The sequence below is a fragment of the Gopherus flavomarginatus genome, chromosome 11, assembly GCF_025201925.1.
Source record: "Gopherus flavomarginatus isolate rGopFla2 chromosome 11, rGopFla2.mat.asm, whole genome shotgun sequence".
NCBI classification, from domain to species: Eukaryota; Metazoa; Chordata; order Testudines; family Testudinidae; genus Gopherus; species Gopherus flavomarginatus.
This window is the reverse complement of record NC_066627.1, coordinates 197,284-212,952: the sequence shown is the minus strand read 5'-3', so window position 1 is coordinate 212,952 and position 15,669 is coordinate 197,284. Positions and strand designations below refer to the sequence as shown.

The following is a 15,669-nucleotide window of genomic DNA, read 5'->3' as shown; positions in this document are numbered from 1 at the left end:
GCAGCAAGCTCTGTGAGGGAGGCCCACGCACTGCACCAGGCAGGGAATCACGGGGACGTGTGCCGAGCAGAGCTCTTCGCTGGGATCTGGGGGCAAGAAGTTCAGGGCCTTGGGATAGGAAAGGTTCAAAGCCAGCTAAGGGATTTGGACACTTAAAATGAGTGGATAGCGGGCATCTGCTTCCCTGAGGGGGCTTTGAAACACTCACTCTACAGGTGGGTTTTTAAAAAGAGAGTGCCCAATTCCCATTGACTTTTACTCCCTTGGGCTCCCTTGAAAATCCCAGCCTATGTGTAGAGGAGAAAGAAAGAAAGAAACCATTAGCCACGTGAAGCTGTCATGAACATTATGTTAGGTTAATAGCGAGGATCTCTACGCACAGTCCTTATACTCAACAACCCAGTCCGTGCACAAGACAACCAATAAATCATTGTACACAAGCCATTCCCACAGACACGCACATGTCTACCCGCCACACCAAGGGCTCAGAAGAGAGCCTCAATGTTAGTGTCTTCCCACCTTACAAAGAGAGAGAAGGGGAAGTGCTGTGTCTATTCAACTTGCTCAAGAGAAGGTTAAAAGGTTTCTAGATTCACAGATTCCAGGGCCAGAAGGAACCACTATAATCAACTCACCTGATCTCCTATGTAACCCAGGCCACAGAACTTCCCCAAAATAATTGTTTTAGAAAAACATCCATTCTCAATTTTAAAATTGCCACTGATGGAGAATCTACCATGATCCTTGGTAAATTGTTCCAATGGCTAATCATCGTCATTGTTCAAAATGGAGCCTTATTTCTGATCTGAATTTGTCTAGCTTCAACGTCTAGCCATCATGATCATGTTAGATGCTCCTCTGCTGAAGAGCCCATTATTAAACAGTTTTTCCCCATATAAGTACTTACAGACCAGGGATCGGCAACCTTTGGCATGTGGCTCTCCAGGGTAAACACCCTGACCTAATGGGACGGGACGGTGTGTTTACCTGCTGCGTCAGCAGGTCCAGCCCATCACAGCTCCCACTGGCCGTGGTTCACTGCTCCAGGCCAATGGGGGCTGAGAGATGTTATCACGGGCTAAGTTGTCATGGGATAAAAGTGAAGGTGCTTTCATGGATTGAGAACTGGTTAAAAGACAGGGAACAAAGGGTAGCGTAGATGTGCGGACTCACCCCTGGAGCACCTCCTGCTGGTGACTCCTGGGAATTAGCTTCTTCCAGCTCTGGAGCTCCCTCTGCAGGCCAGTGATCTGCCTGTCCTCTGGTCCCCGTGTCCCTTCCTGGACTCGGTGCCCTTTTATCTGGGGTGATACCCCCTGGCAGTAACCCCTTTCTCTCAGGATCTTCCCTCCCTGGGAGACCCCCACCCACTATTCCCATCTCACCTCAGTATATGGCTACTGCCAGTCACTGTCTAGCCCCTGCACCCCGGGACAGACTGCAGCGTCAGCCACTCATCACTGGCAAGGAGGTTTTGGACCTGCTGCCTTGGCCTACCCCTGGGCTGCCCTCTGCAACCCTCAGTGCCTATTGGCCTTATGCTAGGCCACAGCCTGGGGCTTTGCAGGCTGGAGCTCCCCAGTTCCTCTGCCCTTTCCCCATCCCTGCTCCATTCAGGTACCCTGTGTCTAGCTTCCTACAGGCAGACCCATCTGCCTCTACAGGCAGAGAGAAGCTCTGTCTGCCCCTGGCTTCTCTGCCTTTATAGGGCCAGCTGAGTCTGTTTGGGGCGTGGCCCCAGCTGCAGCCACTTCCCACAATCAGCCCAGCCTAAAAGCTGCTTTCTCCAGTCACAGCCCCCTCCCAGGGTTGTTTTTAACCCTTCAGGGCAGGAGCAGGAGTCCACCCCGCTACAGGCAGGAATTAATGGTAAATTCTCAGAATGGAGAGGGGTAACTAATGGTATTCCCCAAGGGTCAGTTCTAGGACCAATCCTATTCAACTTATTCATAAATGATCTGGAGAAAGGGGTAAACAGTGAGGTGGCAGTTTGCAGTTGATACTAAACTGCTCAAGATAGTTAAGACCAAAGCAGACCGTGAAGAACTTCAAAAAGATCTCACAAAACTAAATGATTGGGCAACAAAATGGCAAATGAAATATATTGTGGATAAATGTAAAGTAATGCACATTGGAAAAAATAACCCCAACTATACATACAATATGATGGAGGCTAATTTAGCTACAACAAATCAAGAAAAAGATCTTGGAGTCATCGTGGATAGTTCTCTGAAGTTGTCCACGCAGTGTGCAGAGGCGGTTAGAAAAGCAAACAGGATGTTAGGAATCATTAAAAAGGGGATTGAGAATAAGATGGAGAATATATTGTTGCCCTTATATGAATCAACGGTACCCTCACATCTCAGATACTGTGTACATATGTGGTCTCCTCATCTCAAAAAGATATATTGGCATTAAAAAAGGTTCAGAGAAGGGCAACTAAAATGATTAGGGGTTTGGAACAGGTCTCATATGAGGAGAGAGTAAAGAGGCTAGGACTTTTCAGCTTGGAAAAGAGGAGACTAAGGGGGGATATGACAGAGGTATATAAAATCATGAGTGATGTTGAGAAAGTGGATAAGGAAAAGTTATTTACTTATTCCCATAATACAAGAACTAGGGGCCACCAAATGAAATTAATAGGCAGCAGGTTTAAAACAAATAAAAGGAAGTTCTTCACGCAGCTCACAGTCAACTTGTGGAACTCCTTACCTGAGGAGGCTGTGAAGGTTGGACTATAACAGTGTTTAAAAGAGAACTGGATAAATTCATGGAGGTTAAGTCCATTAATGGCTATTAGCCAGGATGGAAAAGTGACAGTGTCCCTAGCCTCTGTTTGTCAGAGGGTGGAGATAGATGGCAGGAGAGAGATCACTTGATCATTGCCTGTTAGGTTCACTCCCTCTGGGGCACCTGGCATTGGCCACTGTCGGTAGACAGATACTGGGCTAGATGGACCTTTGGTCTGACTCAGTTCGGCCGTTCTTATGTTCTTATGTGCTGGCCACCGCTTCCTGCAGCCCCCATTGGCCTGGAGTGGCAAACCGCGGCCAGTGGGATCCGCAATCTGCCAAACTTGTGGATGCTGCAGGTAAACAAACCGGCCCAGCCGGCCAGGGAGCTTACCCTAGCGAGCCGCATGCCAAAGGTTGCCCATCCCTGTTATAGACTGTAACCGTCTCTTTGTTAAGCTAAATAGTTTGAGCTGCTTGAGTCTCTCACAATAGGGCAGGTTTTCTCATCCTTTAATCATTCTCGTGGCTCTTCTCTGAACCCTCCAATTTATCATCATCCGACTTGAATTGTGGCACCAGAATTGGACACAGGATTCCAGCAGCTGTTGCACCAGTGCCAAATACAGAGGCAAAATAACCTCTCTGCTCCTCCTCAAGATTCCCCTGTTTATGCAGCCCAGGATCACATTAGCCCTTCTGGCCACAGTGTTACACTGGGAACCCATGTTCAGCAGATTATCCACCATGACCCCCAAATCTTTTTCAGGGTCACTGCTTCTCAGGAGAGAGCCCCCCATCCTGTATGTTTGGTCCGCATTCTTTGTTCCCGGGTGTAGACATTTACATTTAGGTGACTTGATCCCAGTCTATAAACACCTGCTTGGTGAAGAGATATCTGGTAACACAGGGTGCTTTACCTTAGCAGCCAAATACAGCACTAGATTCAGTGGCTGGGGGCTGAAGCTAGATAGATTCAGACAGGAACTATGGTTACAAAAAGTTAACAAGCCATTGAGACAATTTACCAAAAGACACGATGTATTTTCCACCCCTGGAATCCGTAAACCAATACGGGACGACTTTCTCAAGGAGTCATTCCAACCTAACACTGAATTATTGGACTCAACTCAGGAATCCCAGCGGTGAAATTCTCTGGTCTGAGCTATGCAGGAAGTTAAACTGGGTGAACAAAATGCCCTCTTTAATCCTTAAAATCCATGAATCTATCCTCCAGGGCAGAATTTGATATTTTATCATTTCAACAGATAATATCCATGTTTTATTTTTTAACATTTGTTTCTATTTTTATCTGTTTAAATGTTCATAGTTGTGGGAAATTATGGACGTGTTCAACAATAATTCTTTGACGCTGTGCTATAAAAAGTTAAAGCTTTATAACCCTTAACATAAATTGTCAATATCACATCAAAATATACAAAGTAAATCTCCTTCAATTAAACCCTAATAAGTGCTCACACAGCATCTTTCTTACTTTGCCTAGCTACATTTTGATTATTTATGGATGGAGATATTTTTGTCGGTTTGTGTGTATGGTTAAATCACTGTTCACCGACATTTACTGACAAAAAAAAATCCTTCCAAAAGCTGTATAACATGAGTGCTCAGTAATGGACAGGGGCGAGGGGATTCACTCCACCACCCAGGTGCCTAAGTGAAACCTTCTGCGCTGGGTTATGCTGGAGGTCAGACAAGGTGATCAGCCTTGATTTCGCTAAACAAGCCCAGCTCTTTGAGTCTCCTCTCATAAGATCAGTTCTCTGTTCCGGGATATCTTAGCAGCCCTTCTCTGCACCTGTTATAATCTGAATTCATCTTTCTTGAGCATGAGTAACCAGAACTGGACACTGTATTCCAGATGAGGTCTTGCCAGTACCTTGTACAATGGCATTAATACTCCCCTATTGCTACGGGAAAGCTCTACAGAAAATGTGTTCAGTATTTGTTGCGTGTGAATATTCTGCTCCTTGCTTGCCGTTCAAATCCCAACAGAGAGGGAAAAGGAGTAAATTCATGCTCAGTGCACTGGACCAGGGCCGGCTTTAGGCCGATTCGACCGATTCCGAGGAATCGGGCCCCGCGCCTAAGAGGGCCCCACGCCTTAGGCACCTTTTTAATTTTTTTTAACTTACCCGGTCCCCGGCTGCGGTCTGCTCCGGGGTCTTCCATGGTCCCGCTGCTTTGAGCGAAGTGCCGGCACGGCCCCGCTCTCCCAGCTAGAGCTCCAGCCGGGGCGGTGGGGCTTGCCGTGCTCCGGCCGGGGTTCCAGCCGGGAGAGCGAGGCCGCGGGGCTTGCCACGCTCCAGCCAGAGTGCGGCAAGCCTGGCAGCTCCGGCCAGAGCGTGGCACAGGGCTGCCCAGAGGGGGAGGCAAGGGGGCAATTTGCCCCAGGCCCCGGGCTCCACAGGGCCCCCCACGAGAGTTTTTCGGGGGCCCTGGAGCAGGGTCCTTCACTTGCTCCAGGGGGCCTGGAAAACTCTTGCAAGGCCAGTCCCCAGAGCTTCTTCCGCTCCCGGTCTTTGCCGGCGGGGGGGACCTTCAGCTCCGGGGGGAAGGACCCCTCGCCACCGAATTACCGCCGAAGAGCGGGCTGCACTTCGGCGGCGGGTCCTGCTTCGGCGGTAATTCGCTGGCCTAGGGCCCCTGCCACGGGTCTTCGGGGCACTTCGGCGGTGGGTCCCGGAATGGAAGGGCCCACCGCCGCCGAACAGGGACGGCTCTAGACATTTCACCGCGCGGGGGGGGCGCCCTGCCGCTTACCGGTCCTGCGGCTCCGGTGGACTTCCCGCAGGCGTGCCTGCGGATGCTCCACCGGAGCCGCGGGACCAGCGGACCCTCCACAGGCACGCCTGCGGGAGGTCCACCCGAGCCGCCTCCCGCCGACGGCCCCAGGCCCCCGGAATCCTCTGGGTGGCCCTGGTGTGGCAAACCCTGCGACCTCAGCTGGAGCTCTGGCCAGAGCGTGGCAAGCCCCGCGACCCCGGCTGGAGCTCTGGGCCCTTTAAATAGCCGCCAGAGCCCTGGGGCAGTGAGGGGCTCTGGGGGCTATTTAAAGGCCCCGGGGCTCCAGCTGCCTTTGCCACCCCAGTCATTTAAATAGCCGCTGGAGCCCTGCCTCCCCCATGCATTCCCCAGCACTCCTGTGGCTATTTGAAAGGTCCAGGGTGGCTAGAAGGGGGTTTGGGGGCTACTTAAAGGGCTGGGGTTCCAGCTGCCTCTGCTGCACCCCCTGACCTGCCCACACCAGTCCGGCCCCCCCGCCTGCAGCCAGCTCTGCACTCCGTGCCCACAGCCAGCCCCTGCCAAACCCCATCCTGTCTCCAGCCAGCCCCTGCCACACACCCCTGCAGCCCTGCCCAAAGCCAGCCAGCCCCCCACACACTGCGACCCGCACCAGCCCTGCACACCCTGCCCAGCCCGCACCCTCTGCCATGTCTCCAGTCAACCCCTGCCACACACCCCTGCAGCCCTGCCCAAAGCCAGCCAGCCCCCCCACACACTGCTGCCCACACTAGCCCTGCACACCCTGCCTAGCCCGCACCCTCTGCCCTGTCTCCAGTCAACCTCTGCTGCACCCCACTGCCTGAAGCCAGCCAGTTCCACACTCCGCTGTCTCCAGACCTGCAAACCCCTGCTGCACTTCCCTGCGGCCCTGCCTGAAGCCAGCCTGCCCCACACCCCCTGTCTCCAACCAGCCCCACACCCCTTGCCCTGCCTGCAGCCAGACTCTACCTCCAGTCAGCTCCTGCCCTGCCTCCAGCCAGCCCCATGTCCACTGCTGCCCTGCAGTTCCCAGGGCAGTAACCCTGCACATCTGCTTCAATGAGGGGGGCAGGGAGCAGCTGGGACCAACACATGTGCACATCCGCAGGGAGTGGCAGGGACCCACACATGTGAAATGGCGGTCATTAATAGCCAATCAACAGCATATATGATGCAATGTATATAATATATAATTTTATTATTTATACAGTTATGGAAAGTAAATAATACATGAAAGAAATGAAAGGCTTTTTTTCCACTTTTTTTTTTAAGTCATCCCTGCCAGGGCCCCGCCGAAAATGTTCAAATTGGGCCCCACACTTCCTAAAGCCGGCCCTGCACTGGAATCACAAACAGCTCTGATGACCCATCAAGATGGTGATTCACTGCTGGCTTACCAGTGTGCCAGAGTGGAAAATCTGGCCCCAGCCTAGTAACTCTGATATAAGGGGATTTACCTGATCTAGTGCAGAGATGGGCTGAGTAAAGCTGCAGCCTCCTTAACTGAATTGCTGTTAGAAAGCTCCACAGCTACATGGGCCCAGCAGCTCCAGGATTTCCTCTCATCTCTGCATCCTGGCTTGGCAGCTCTCCGCCTGCTGCAGCTGTTCCGGAGTTCCCAGCCTAGTGTGATGCTATCTCCTGTCAGACATCAGACCGTCCGCATAGCTCAGCCACCAGGAAGGAGGCTGGTTAAAGAAGGAGCTGTTGGGAGAACTGTGCACCTTCCCCTAATTAAACCACCAGGGATGTGACTTAGAAAAAATATGAAATGTTTTCCTCAAGTGCAGAGTATTCCGCAAGACATAGTGAGCTCCAGAAGCAGCCAAAGGCGGGAATTCTGGGCATTCGGAGGTTTCACTGGGCTTCCTCGGCCCACTGCTGTTTGCTCCAACTTTCTCCCTCCCCGGCTTCACTGCCCACTGGTCCCTCTCATCTGCTTCTCCCTGCCTTGTCCCTCCCCTCGCTTCCCTTGCCTTTCCTTTCCATTTCGCTGAACCCCATCTAGATAACTCACCCCTCTAAAACTCCTGGCACTCAATGCCATTCGCGGCTATCCCATTGTTCGCTCTGCTGGGGAGTTCTATCCCTTCCCTCCCCTGCTGGCTTTCTGCTCTATTTAAATGGCAGCTTTTCGGGACAGAGCCCATCTATAAAGTGGATAGAAAGTTGGCTAGATCATTGGACTCGACAGGTAGTGATCAATGGCTCCGTGTCTAGTTGCCAGCTGGTTTCAAGCGGAGCGCCCCAAGGGTCGGTCTTGAGGACGGTTTTGTTCAATATCTTCATTAATGATTCGGAAGATGGTGTGGATTGCACCCTCAGCAAGTTTGCAGATGACATTAAGCTGGGAGGAGTGGTAGAGATGCTGGAGGGTAGGGATAGGATACAGAGGGACCTAGACAAATTAGAGGATTGGGCCAAAAGAAACCTGAGGAGGTTAAACAAGGACAAGTGAAGAGTCCTGCACTTAGGATGGAAGAATCCCATTCACTGCTATGGACTAGGAACCGAATGGCTAGGCAGCAGTTCTGCAGAAAAGGACCTAGGGATTACAGTGGATGAGAAGCTGGACATGAGTCAACAGTGTGCCCTTGTTGCCAAGAAGGCTCATGGCATTTTGGGCTGTATAAGTAGGGGCATTGCCAGCAGATCGAGGGACGTGAACATTCCCCTTTATTCGACATTGGTGAAGCCTCATCTGGAGTACTGTGTCCAGTTTTGGGCCCCACACTACAAGAAGGATGTGGAAAAATTGGAAAGAGTCCAGCAGAGGGCAACAAAAATGATTAGGGGGCTGGAGCACATGACTTATGAGGAGAGGCTGAGGGAACTGGGATTGTTTAGTCTGCAGAAGAGAAGAATGAGGGGAGATTTGATAGCTGCTTTCAACTACCTGAAAGGGGGTTCCAAAGAGGATGGATCTAGACTGTTCTCAGTGGTACCAGATGACAGAACAAGGAGTAATGGTCTCAAGTTGCAATAGGGGAGGTTTAGGTTGGATATTAGGAAAATCTTTTTCACTCAGAGAGTGGTGAAGCACTGGAATGGGTTCCCTAGGGAGGTGGTGGAATCTCCTTCCTTAGAGGTTTTTAAGGTCAGGCTTGACAAAGCCCTGGCTGGGATGATTTAGTTGGGAATTGATCCTGCTTTGAGCAGCGGGTCGGACTAGATATCTCCTGAGATCCCTTCCAACCCTGATATTCTATGATTCTGTTCTATTATTCTATACAGCACCCAGCACACTGCTCCTGGCTGGCCTCAGGCAATATCAAATTATGATAAGATAATAATAGTAGCTGAGCACTGCTAGAAACGTGCTAACATCTGATGGGGAATATAACTCTAGAACTAGTTTATTTAGGGGGGCGGAAACAGCTACAGACCATGAACAATACAGCAATTTCCTGCAATGTCCTGGGCAAACCTCACTGAATTAAGTTCAATTATATTAGGAGTTCATTTTAAGACCTGGAAACATTCATGTCTTACTGTGGGTGGTGGGGAGACCTGGCTAATGTAAACCCTGGGAAGTGCTATGCACATCAAAGGACTGTTTCAAACAATGGGAACTTTTAAAGCTAAGTAGGTGTCCCAGGGGATTGCTAGGTGGGGGTTTTGCAAATGTAACTCCCTCAGTTAAGCACAAACCCAGCCTCTTGAAGCAATGCCCTGTGGAGAGCCCCATCGGCTACAAATCGCCTATTCCCAAAGACCCAGGCTGTATAAAGGAGGGATTAACCTTGTCATGGTTGTGCTTGTTCTGAGCTAATGACTGTGATGAACTTGTGACCCCAGGCAAAATCCTTGGTGAGGTCTGGAGAACTGTTCACCTGCCAGAGCCCTTCTCTAGCAAGCTTCTCCCCAGGCAGGTAGGTTCTCTTCGTGTTTCTAATCTGTGTTCTCTGGAACCCTTTTACTTTAAGAATAAATGTGCTTGCTTATAAAGGGCAGTGTGGAAAATTGCACTGTTTATAGCTGCTGAGGATCAGGGAAAGCAGCGAGCCTTGCTGGGAAATTCACCATGGTGTGCGTGTAGGTGGGTGATGGCTGAGAAGAGATAGCTCAGTGGTTTGAGCGTTGGTTTGCTAAACCCAGGGTTATGAGTTCAATCTTTGAGGGGGCCACTTAGGGATCTGGGGCAAAAATCAGTACTTAGTTCTGCTAGTGAAGGCAGGGGGGTGGACTCAAAGACCTTTCAAGGTCTTTTCTAGTTCTCCAATTATATTACATAGGTAGCCTGAGAATGAATGCCCTGGCTGGACCACAGAGTGGGGCATACAGGTGTGGTTGCCCTGACCTGTGACAGACCAGATCCCGTTGACTGCAATGGAACCTTCTTAATTTATGGCAAGCAAGAACCAAAGTATTGTGCCAAGTCCTTTATTCTTTCATTATTTCAGCTTCCTCCCAAAAGATGACATTTCCTGCCACCTTTTGCCATTTCTGTCTCTATTTACACGGCCCCTATCAGCTCAGGCACACTGATGGATTTGTCCTCACAATAGCCCCAGGAGGTAAGAAAAGGTTGTCATCCCCATTTTATAGAGGGGGAAACTGAGGCAGAGAATGACATGGCTCAGGTGACACAGCAGAGCTGGGAAGAGAACCCAGGAGTCCTGGTTCTCCAACCCTCCCACACCCCCATGCTAGCCAGTTAGGCCCCACTCCCCGCCCAGAACCCAGGAATCCTAGCTCCCAGCCCCACTATTTTAACCACTACACTCCATTCCCTTCCCCAGGAGAAGAACTAAAACCACACAGTAAAGTAGCAGGAAGGCAGAGGATCCAGTCAGCCCTCCTGGGAGCTGAGTCTGTGGGTGCTTGCAGAACCGACCCTGCCCTGCGCCGCTGAGAGAGTCTGTCTGGCTGTAGATCACTGGGTTTTGAAGCTAGTTCTTGGCACCCTGTCTGCACTAGCTGAGAACAGGAGATATCCAGTCACACAGGCTTGGAGTGCCTAAAGGAATTAGACACTCAAGTCCCTTTGAATTTCCCGGCCTGTTGTTTATCCCCTAGTTCTGTTCAAATAAAAGTGAGAATTTTAAGACCAGGTCATATCTCAGGAACCTCTAGTCCAAATGATCTCATCTTTCCCGCACACACTGTATATTAACCTCCCATCTATCCTAGCAGTTTTCCAGCAGATCTGATTCTGCATGCAGATTCTAAAGCACTTTGAAAAAGTCTTTTGAATAGAAGAGGCGCTTCAATGTGAAGCGAGGGGTACCCAGTGCTGGGCTGGCTCAGGAGGACCCAGCAGGAAGCCAGGCTGCAGGTTTCTGTGCAGCTGGCACCTGGGTTCCCCTCACTGTGTCTCTCACTGCGCAGTAGTAGATGCCAGCATCGCTCAGGCTGGCTCCATCTCGGGTGAGGTTGGTGGAGCGGGAGACCTTGTCCACAGCCATGGTGAATTCTCCAGCAGTGGAGGTGCCGTCATGCCCAATCCCTAGAAAGCTCAGTGCCCCCCGGCCCTGCTGGGGCTGTTTGTACCAAGACATCATGTCATGGGAGGTGGCATTTTGGCTGCATAGGATCAAGAGCCTTTCTCCTTCCACATACGTGAGCTGAGAGGGCTGGAAAACCTGGGCCAGGGCCCATCTCAGAGCCACTGCAGGAAAAGAGGCAGAAAGTGAGAGAGGGAAGGACTCTCAGCCGCTTGGGCGGTGAAGCACAAATTGCCTAGGGATAGAGAAAACCTGGGTGCAGTGACACTGACCTCAAAGAATGAGCGCCTCTAACCCATACTAAAGGTGCTCAGAAGTGCTGCGCTGGAGAGAGAGCAGGAAGACAGATGGATAAATTGACGGATCCTGCCAGGGTGACCAGATGTCCCACTTGTATAGGGACAGTCCCGATAATGGGGGCTTTTTCTTATATAGATGCCTGTTACCCCCCACTCCCGTCCCAATTTTTCACACCTAGCCAGAGGATTGATGAAGATAAGAGACGGAGAATATTACCCACCGAGTAGGGACAGCACAGGCAGTAATTCCTTCATGGCAGTGCTCAGAGCACTGCTCGCGTTCTGTGCTTTCCAGCCGTGACTGATGCCTGCCACCCAGCTGCCTCTGCAACCGCAAACACCCTGTCTGCACAGAGCACCTAGCCACCCCTCCCCTCCACCCACCAGCCTTTTCCCTTCTGAGCTGGTCGCAACAGCACAGCAGCCCCCTTTCATCTCCTCCGAGGTAGCAAGAGCGATGCAGTTACAGATACAGCAATTGTAAAACTTCTATCTTCTAGCTCGCTAGCTGCATTCCCAGGGCCTCCATGTGCTTAGGCCTTCAGTGGGGCCTGGTGCTCAGGTGCGAACGTCACCCCCCAGTGCGCAACTCTGAGACTGTCCTGTCCCATCACACAGCCATGATCCCACCCCTGAGCTCTCAGAGCTGCGGGCGGGGGTGGGGGGCTGAGCTAGGAGGGTCTTCCACAAGGGGAGTGGGTTGTGGCTGAGAGATCCTCGCCTGAGACAGCAGTCGCTGCAGGGAGGCGGGGGGGTTGGGATTGGGAAATCCTCACTCTGGGACAGAATGGGGCTGGGGCTGGGGCTGGAGGGGTCTGGGAGGGAAGTTGGAGGGATCATGCACAGAGGAGGAGGCTGAGGGGGCTGGGGCTGGGAGGTTCTCACCCTGGGACAGAATTGGGCTGGGGATGCGGCTGGAGGGAACTCGGGGGGAAAGTTGGGAGGATCATGCACAGAGGAGGGGGCTGGGACTGGGTGGGAAGGTTCTCGCCCTGGGACAGGATGGGGCTGGGGTGGGGAGTTGGGAGGATCATGCACAGAGGAGGCTGGGCTGGGCTGGGCAGGGAGGTTCTCGCCCTGGGACAGGATGGGGCTGGGGTGGGGAGTTGGGAGGGTCATGCACAGAGGAGGGGGCTGGGCGAGGAGGTTTTCACCCTGGGACAGGATGGGGCTGGGGCTGTGGCAGAGGGAGTTGGGGGGATCATGCCCAGAGGAGGGGGCTGGGCTGGGGCTGGGGCTGGGGCTGTGGCAGAGGGAGCTGGGGGGTCATGCACAGAGGAGGCTGGGCTGGGCTGGGCAGGGAGGTTCTCGCCCTGGGACAAGATGGGGCTGGGGCTGTGGCAGAGGGAGTTGGGGGGACCATGCACAGAGGAGGAGGAGGCTGGGCTGGGGCTGGGAAGGGAGGTTCTTGCCCTGGAAAGGATGGGGCTGGGGCTGGGGCTGTGGCAGAGGGAGTTGGGGGGACCATGCACAGAGGAGGGGGCTGGGCAGGGAGGTTCTTGCCCTGGAACAGGATGGAGCTGGGGCTGTGGCAGAGGGAGTTGGGGGGATCATGCCCAGAGGAGGGGGCTGGGCTGGGTGGGGAGGTTCTCGCCCTGGGACAGGATGGGGCTGGGGCTGTGGCAGAGGGAGTTGGGGGGATCATGCACAGAGGAGGAGGCTGGGCTGGGTGGGAAGGTTCTCGCCATGGAGCTGGGGTGGGGAGTTGGGAGGATCATGCACAGAGGAGGCTGGGCTGGGCGGGGAGGTTCTCGCCCTGGGACGGGCTGGGGCTGTGGCAGAGGGAGTTGGGGGGATCATGCCCAGAGGAGGGGGCTGGGGCTGGGCAGGGAAGTTCTCGCCCTGTGACAGCATGGGGCTGTGGCAGAGGGAGTTGGGGGGATCATGCCCAGAGGAGGGGGCTGGGCTGGTGGGAAGGTTCTCGCCCTGGGACAGGATGGGGCTGGGGCTGTGAGTGGAAGTTGGGGGGATCATGCCCAGAGGAGGGGGCTGGGGCTGGGGCTGGGTGGGGAGGTTCTCGCCCTGGGACAGGATGGGGCTGGGGCTGTGGCAGAGGGAGTTGGGGGGACCATGCACAGAGGAGGAGGAGGCTGGGCTGGGGCTGGGAAGGGAGGTTCTTGCCCTGGAAAGGATGGGGCTGGGGCTGGGGCTGTGGCAGAGGGAGTTGGGGGGACCATGCACAGAGGAGGGGGCTGGGCAGGGAGGTTCTTGCCCTGGAACAGGATGGAGCTGGGGCTGTGGCAGAGGGAGTTGGGGGGATCATGCCCAGAGGAGGGGGCTGGGCTGGGTGGGGAGGTTCTCGCCCTGGGACAGGATGGGGCTGGGGCTGTGGCAGAGGGAGTTGGGGGGATCATGCACAGAGGAGGAGGCTGGGCTGGGTGGGAAGGTTCTCGCCATGGAGCTGGGGTGGGGAGTTGGGAGGATCATGCACAGAGGAGGCTGGGCTGGGCGGGGAGGTTCTCGCCCTGGGACGGGCTGGGGCTGTGGCAGAGGGAGTTGGGGGGATCATGCCCAGAGGAGGGGGCTGGGGCTGGGCAGGGAAGTTCTCGCCCTGTGACAGCATGGGGCTGTGGCAGAGGGAGTTGGAGGGATCATGCCCAGAGGAGGGGGCTGGGCTGGTGGGAAGGTTCTCGCCCTGGGACAGGATGGGGCTGGGGCTGTGAGTGGAAGTTGGGGGGATCATGCCCAGAGGAGGGGGCTGGGGCTGGGGCTGGGTGGGGAGGTTCTCGCCCTGGGACAGGATGGGGCTGGGGCTGTGGCAGAGGGAGTTGGGGGGATCATGCACAGAGGAGGAGGAGGCTGGGCTGGGGCTGGGCAGGGAGGTTCTTGCCCTGGAACAGGATGGGGCTGGGGCTGTGGCAGAGGGAGTTGGGGGGATCATGCACAGAGGAGGAGGCTGGGCTGGGTGGGAAGGTTCTCGCCATGGAGCTGGGGTGGGGAGTTGGGAGGATCATGCACAGAGGAGGCTGGGCTGGGCGGGGAGGTTCTCGCCCTGGGACGGGCTGGGGCTGTGGCAGAGGGAGTTGGGGGGATCATGCCCAGAGGAGGGGGCTGGGGCTGGGCAGGGAAGTTCTCGCCCTGGGACAGGATGGGGCTGTGGCAGAGGGAGTTGGGGGGATCATGCCCAGAGGAGGGGGCTGGGGCTGGGCAGGGAATTTCTCGCCCTGGACCAGGATGGGGCTGGGGTGGGGAGTTGGGAGGATCATGCACAGAGGAGGGGGCTGGGCGGGGAGGTTTTCACCCTAGGACAGGATGGGGCTGGGGCTGTGGCAGAGGGAGTTGGGGAGATCACGTCCAGAGGAGGGGGCTGGGCTGGGCTGGGCTGGGTGGGGAAGATCTCGCACAAGGCAAGGCCAGGGCTGCAGGGCTGTGGGACTCAGTGCGCAGAAGAACACAGCCAGAAGCAGCTGGTGCCAGCCACTGTCATAGACATGAGACTGAGTGAGATGATTGCTGGGAGTGGCAGCCCTTCTGTTCCTTCACAAGTTGTCGTTAATAATGCCGCCGTCTTTCTCTCATATAGCACTTTGGGTGATCTCAAAGCATCTCCCAATCTTTCACATATTGATCCTTCCAGCCTCCCTCCCGGGAGGCAGGGGCGGGCTGTTTTCCCCTTTGGACAGATGGGAACTGAGGCTAAGTGCTGGCCCAAGATCACCTGGGAAGTCTGTGGCGGAGCAGGGGCCTGAATCCAGTAACTTCTGTGCTGTTCGCAGCAGCATGAGATAACTGCTCTCAGCAGGAGAGGGTACCTGAGGAGCCCATTCCCCCACCATCCACACACCTGCTCCAGATACTGCACAGCTCAGGAAGCCTCTAGAGTCAGCGTGTCTCTCACAGCACACAGGTAGGAGGCAGCCCAGCATCTGAGACCCAGGAGAAGTTGGCAGTTTGGTATGTGCAATTGATCTGGAAGGCGTCCCCTTCCTTGGCGGTGACTGGCCCCTGTTGCTGATGCACAATGGTCTGGGCCATCACACCCGGAACAAAACAACCATTGGGGGTCTCCTACTGACAGCCACAGAGAGACTGTGTAAAGCCCCGGGAAGAATGGACAGTGAGTGTCGGGTGAGACAGTCAGAAGCTGTGCAGCAGAGTACCGCTCACAAAGACAGGAAAGTTCAGAGGGAAGCCTGGCTAGAGGGAAGGAGCTGTCGTCTGTCTTGCACATGGGGGTGAATCACACCTGGTCCATGGACACACCTTGGTCATCTCGGGGAGATCACGAGGCTGGCCTCCCTGTGCCCTGCAGAGAGAGCTGAGCTGAGCCCCAAGTCCAACACGGGATGGGGAGGCTGGCAGGCTTTTGTGAGCAGGGACACTGAGCTCCCAGCCCAGTGTGGGTGCCAGGGCACAGGGGTAACCCTCACTGTCCTGCAGGGCAGCCCCCAGGATGCTGAGGGGAGC

The 15,669-nt window shown here is 54.4% G+C and overlaps 1 gene segment (V, D, J or C); it reads right to left on the bottom strand.

Moving 5' to 3' along the window:
• Positions 1 to 10,617: 10,617 nt before the first annotated feature.
• Positions 10,618 to 11,623, bottom strand: LOC127031928 (T cell receptor alpha variable 4-like). The segment is given in 2 exon segments: positions 10,618 to 11,127; positions 11,484 to 11,623. Coding segments are annotated over 2 exon segments (399 nt in total).
• Between the last annotated feature and the right edge of the window lie 4,046 nt (positions 11,624 to 15,669).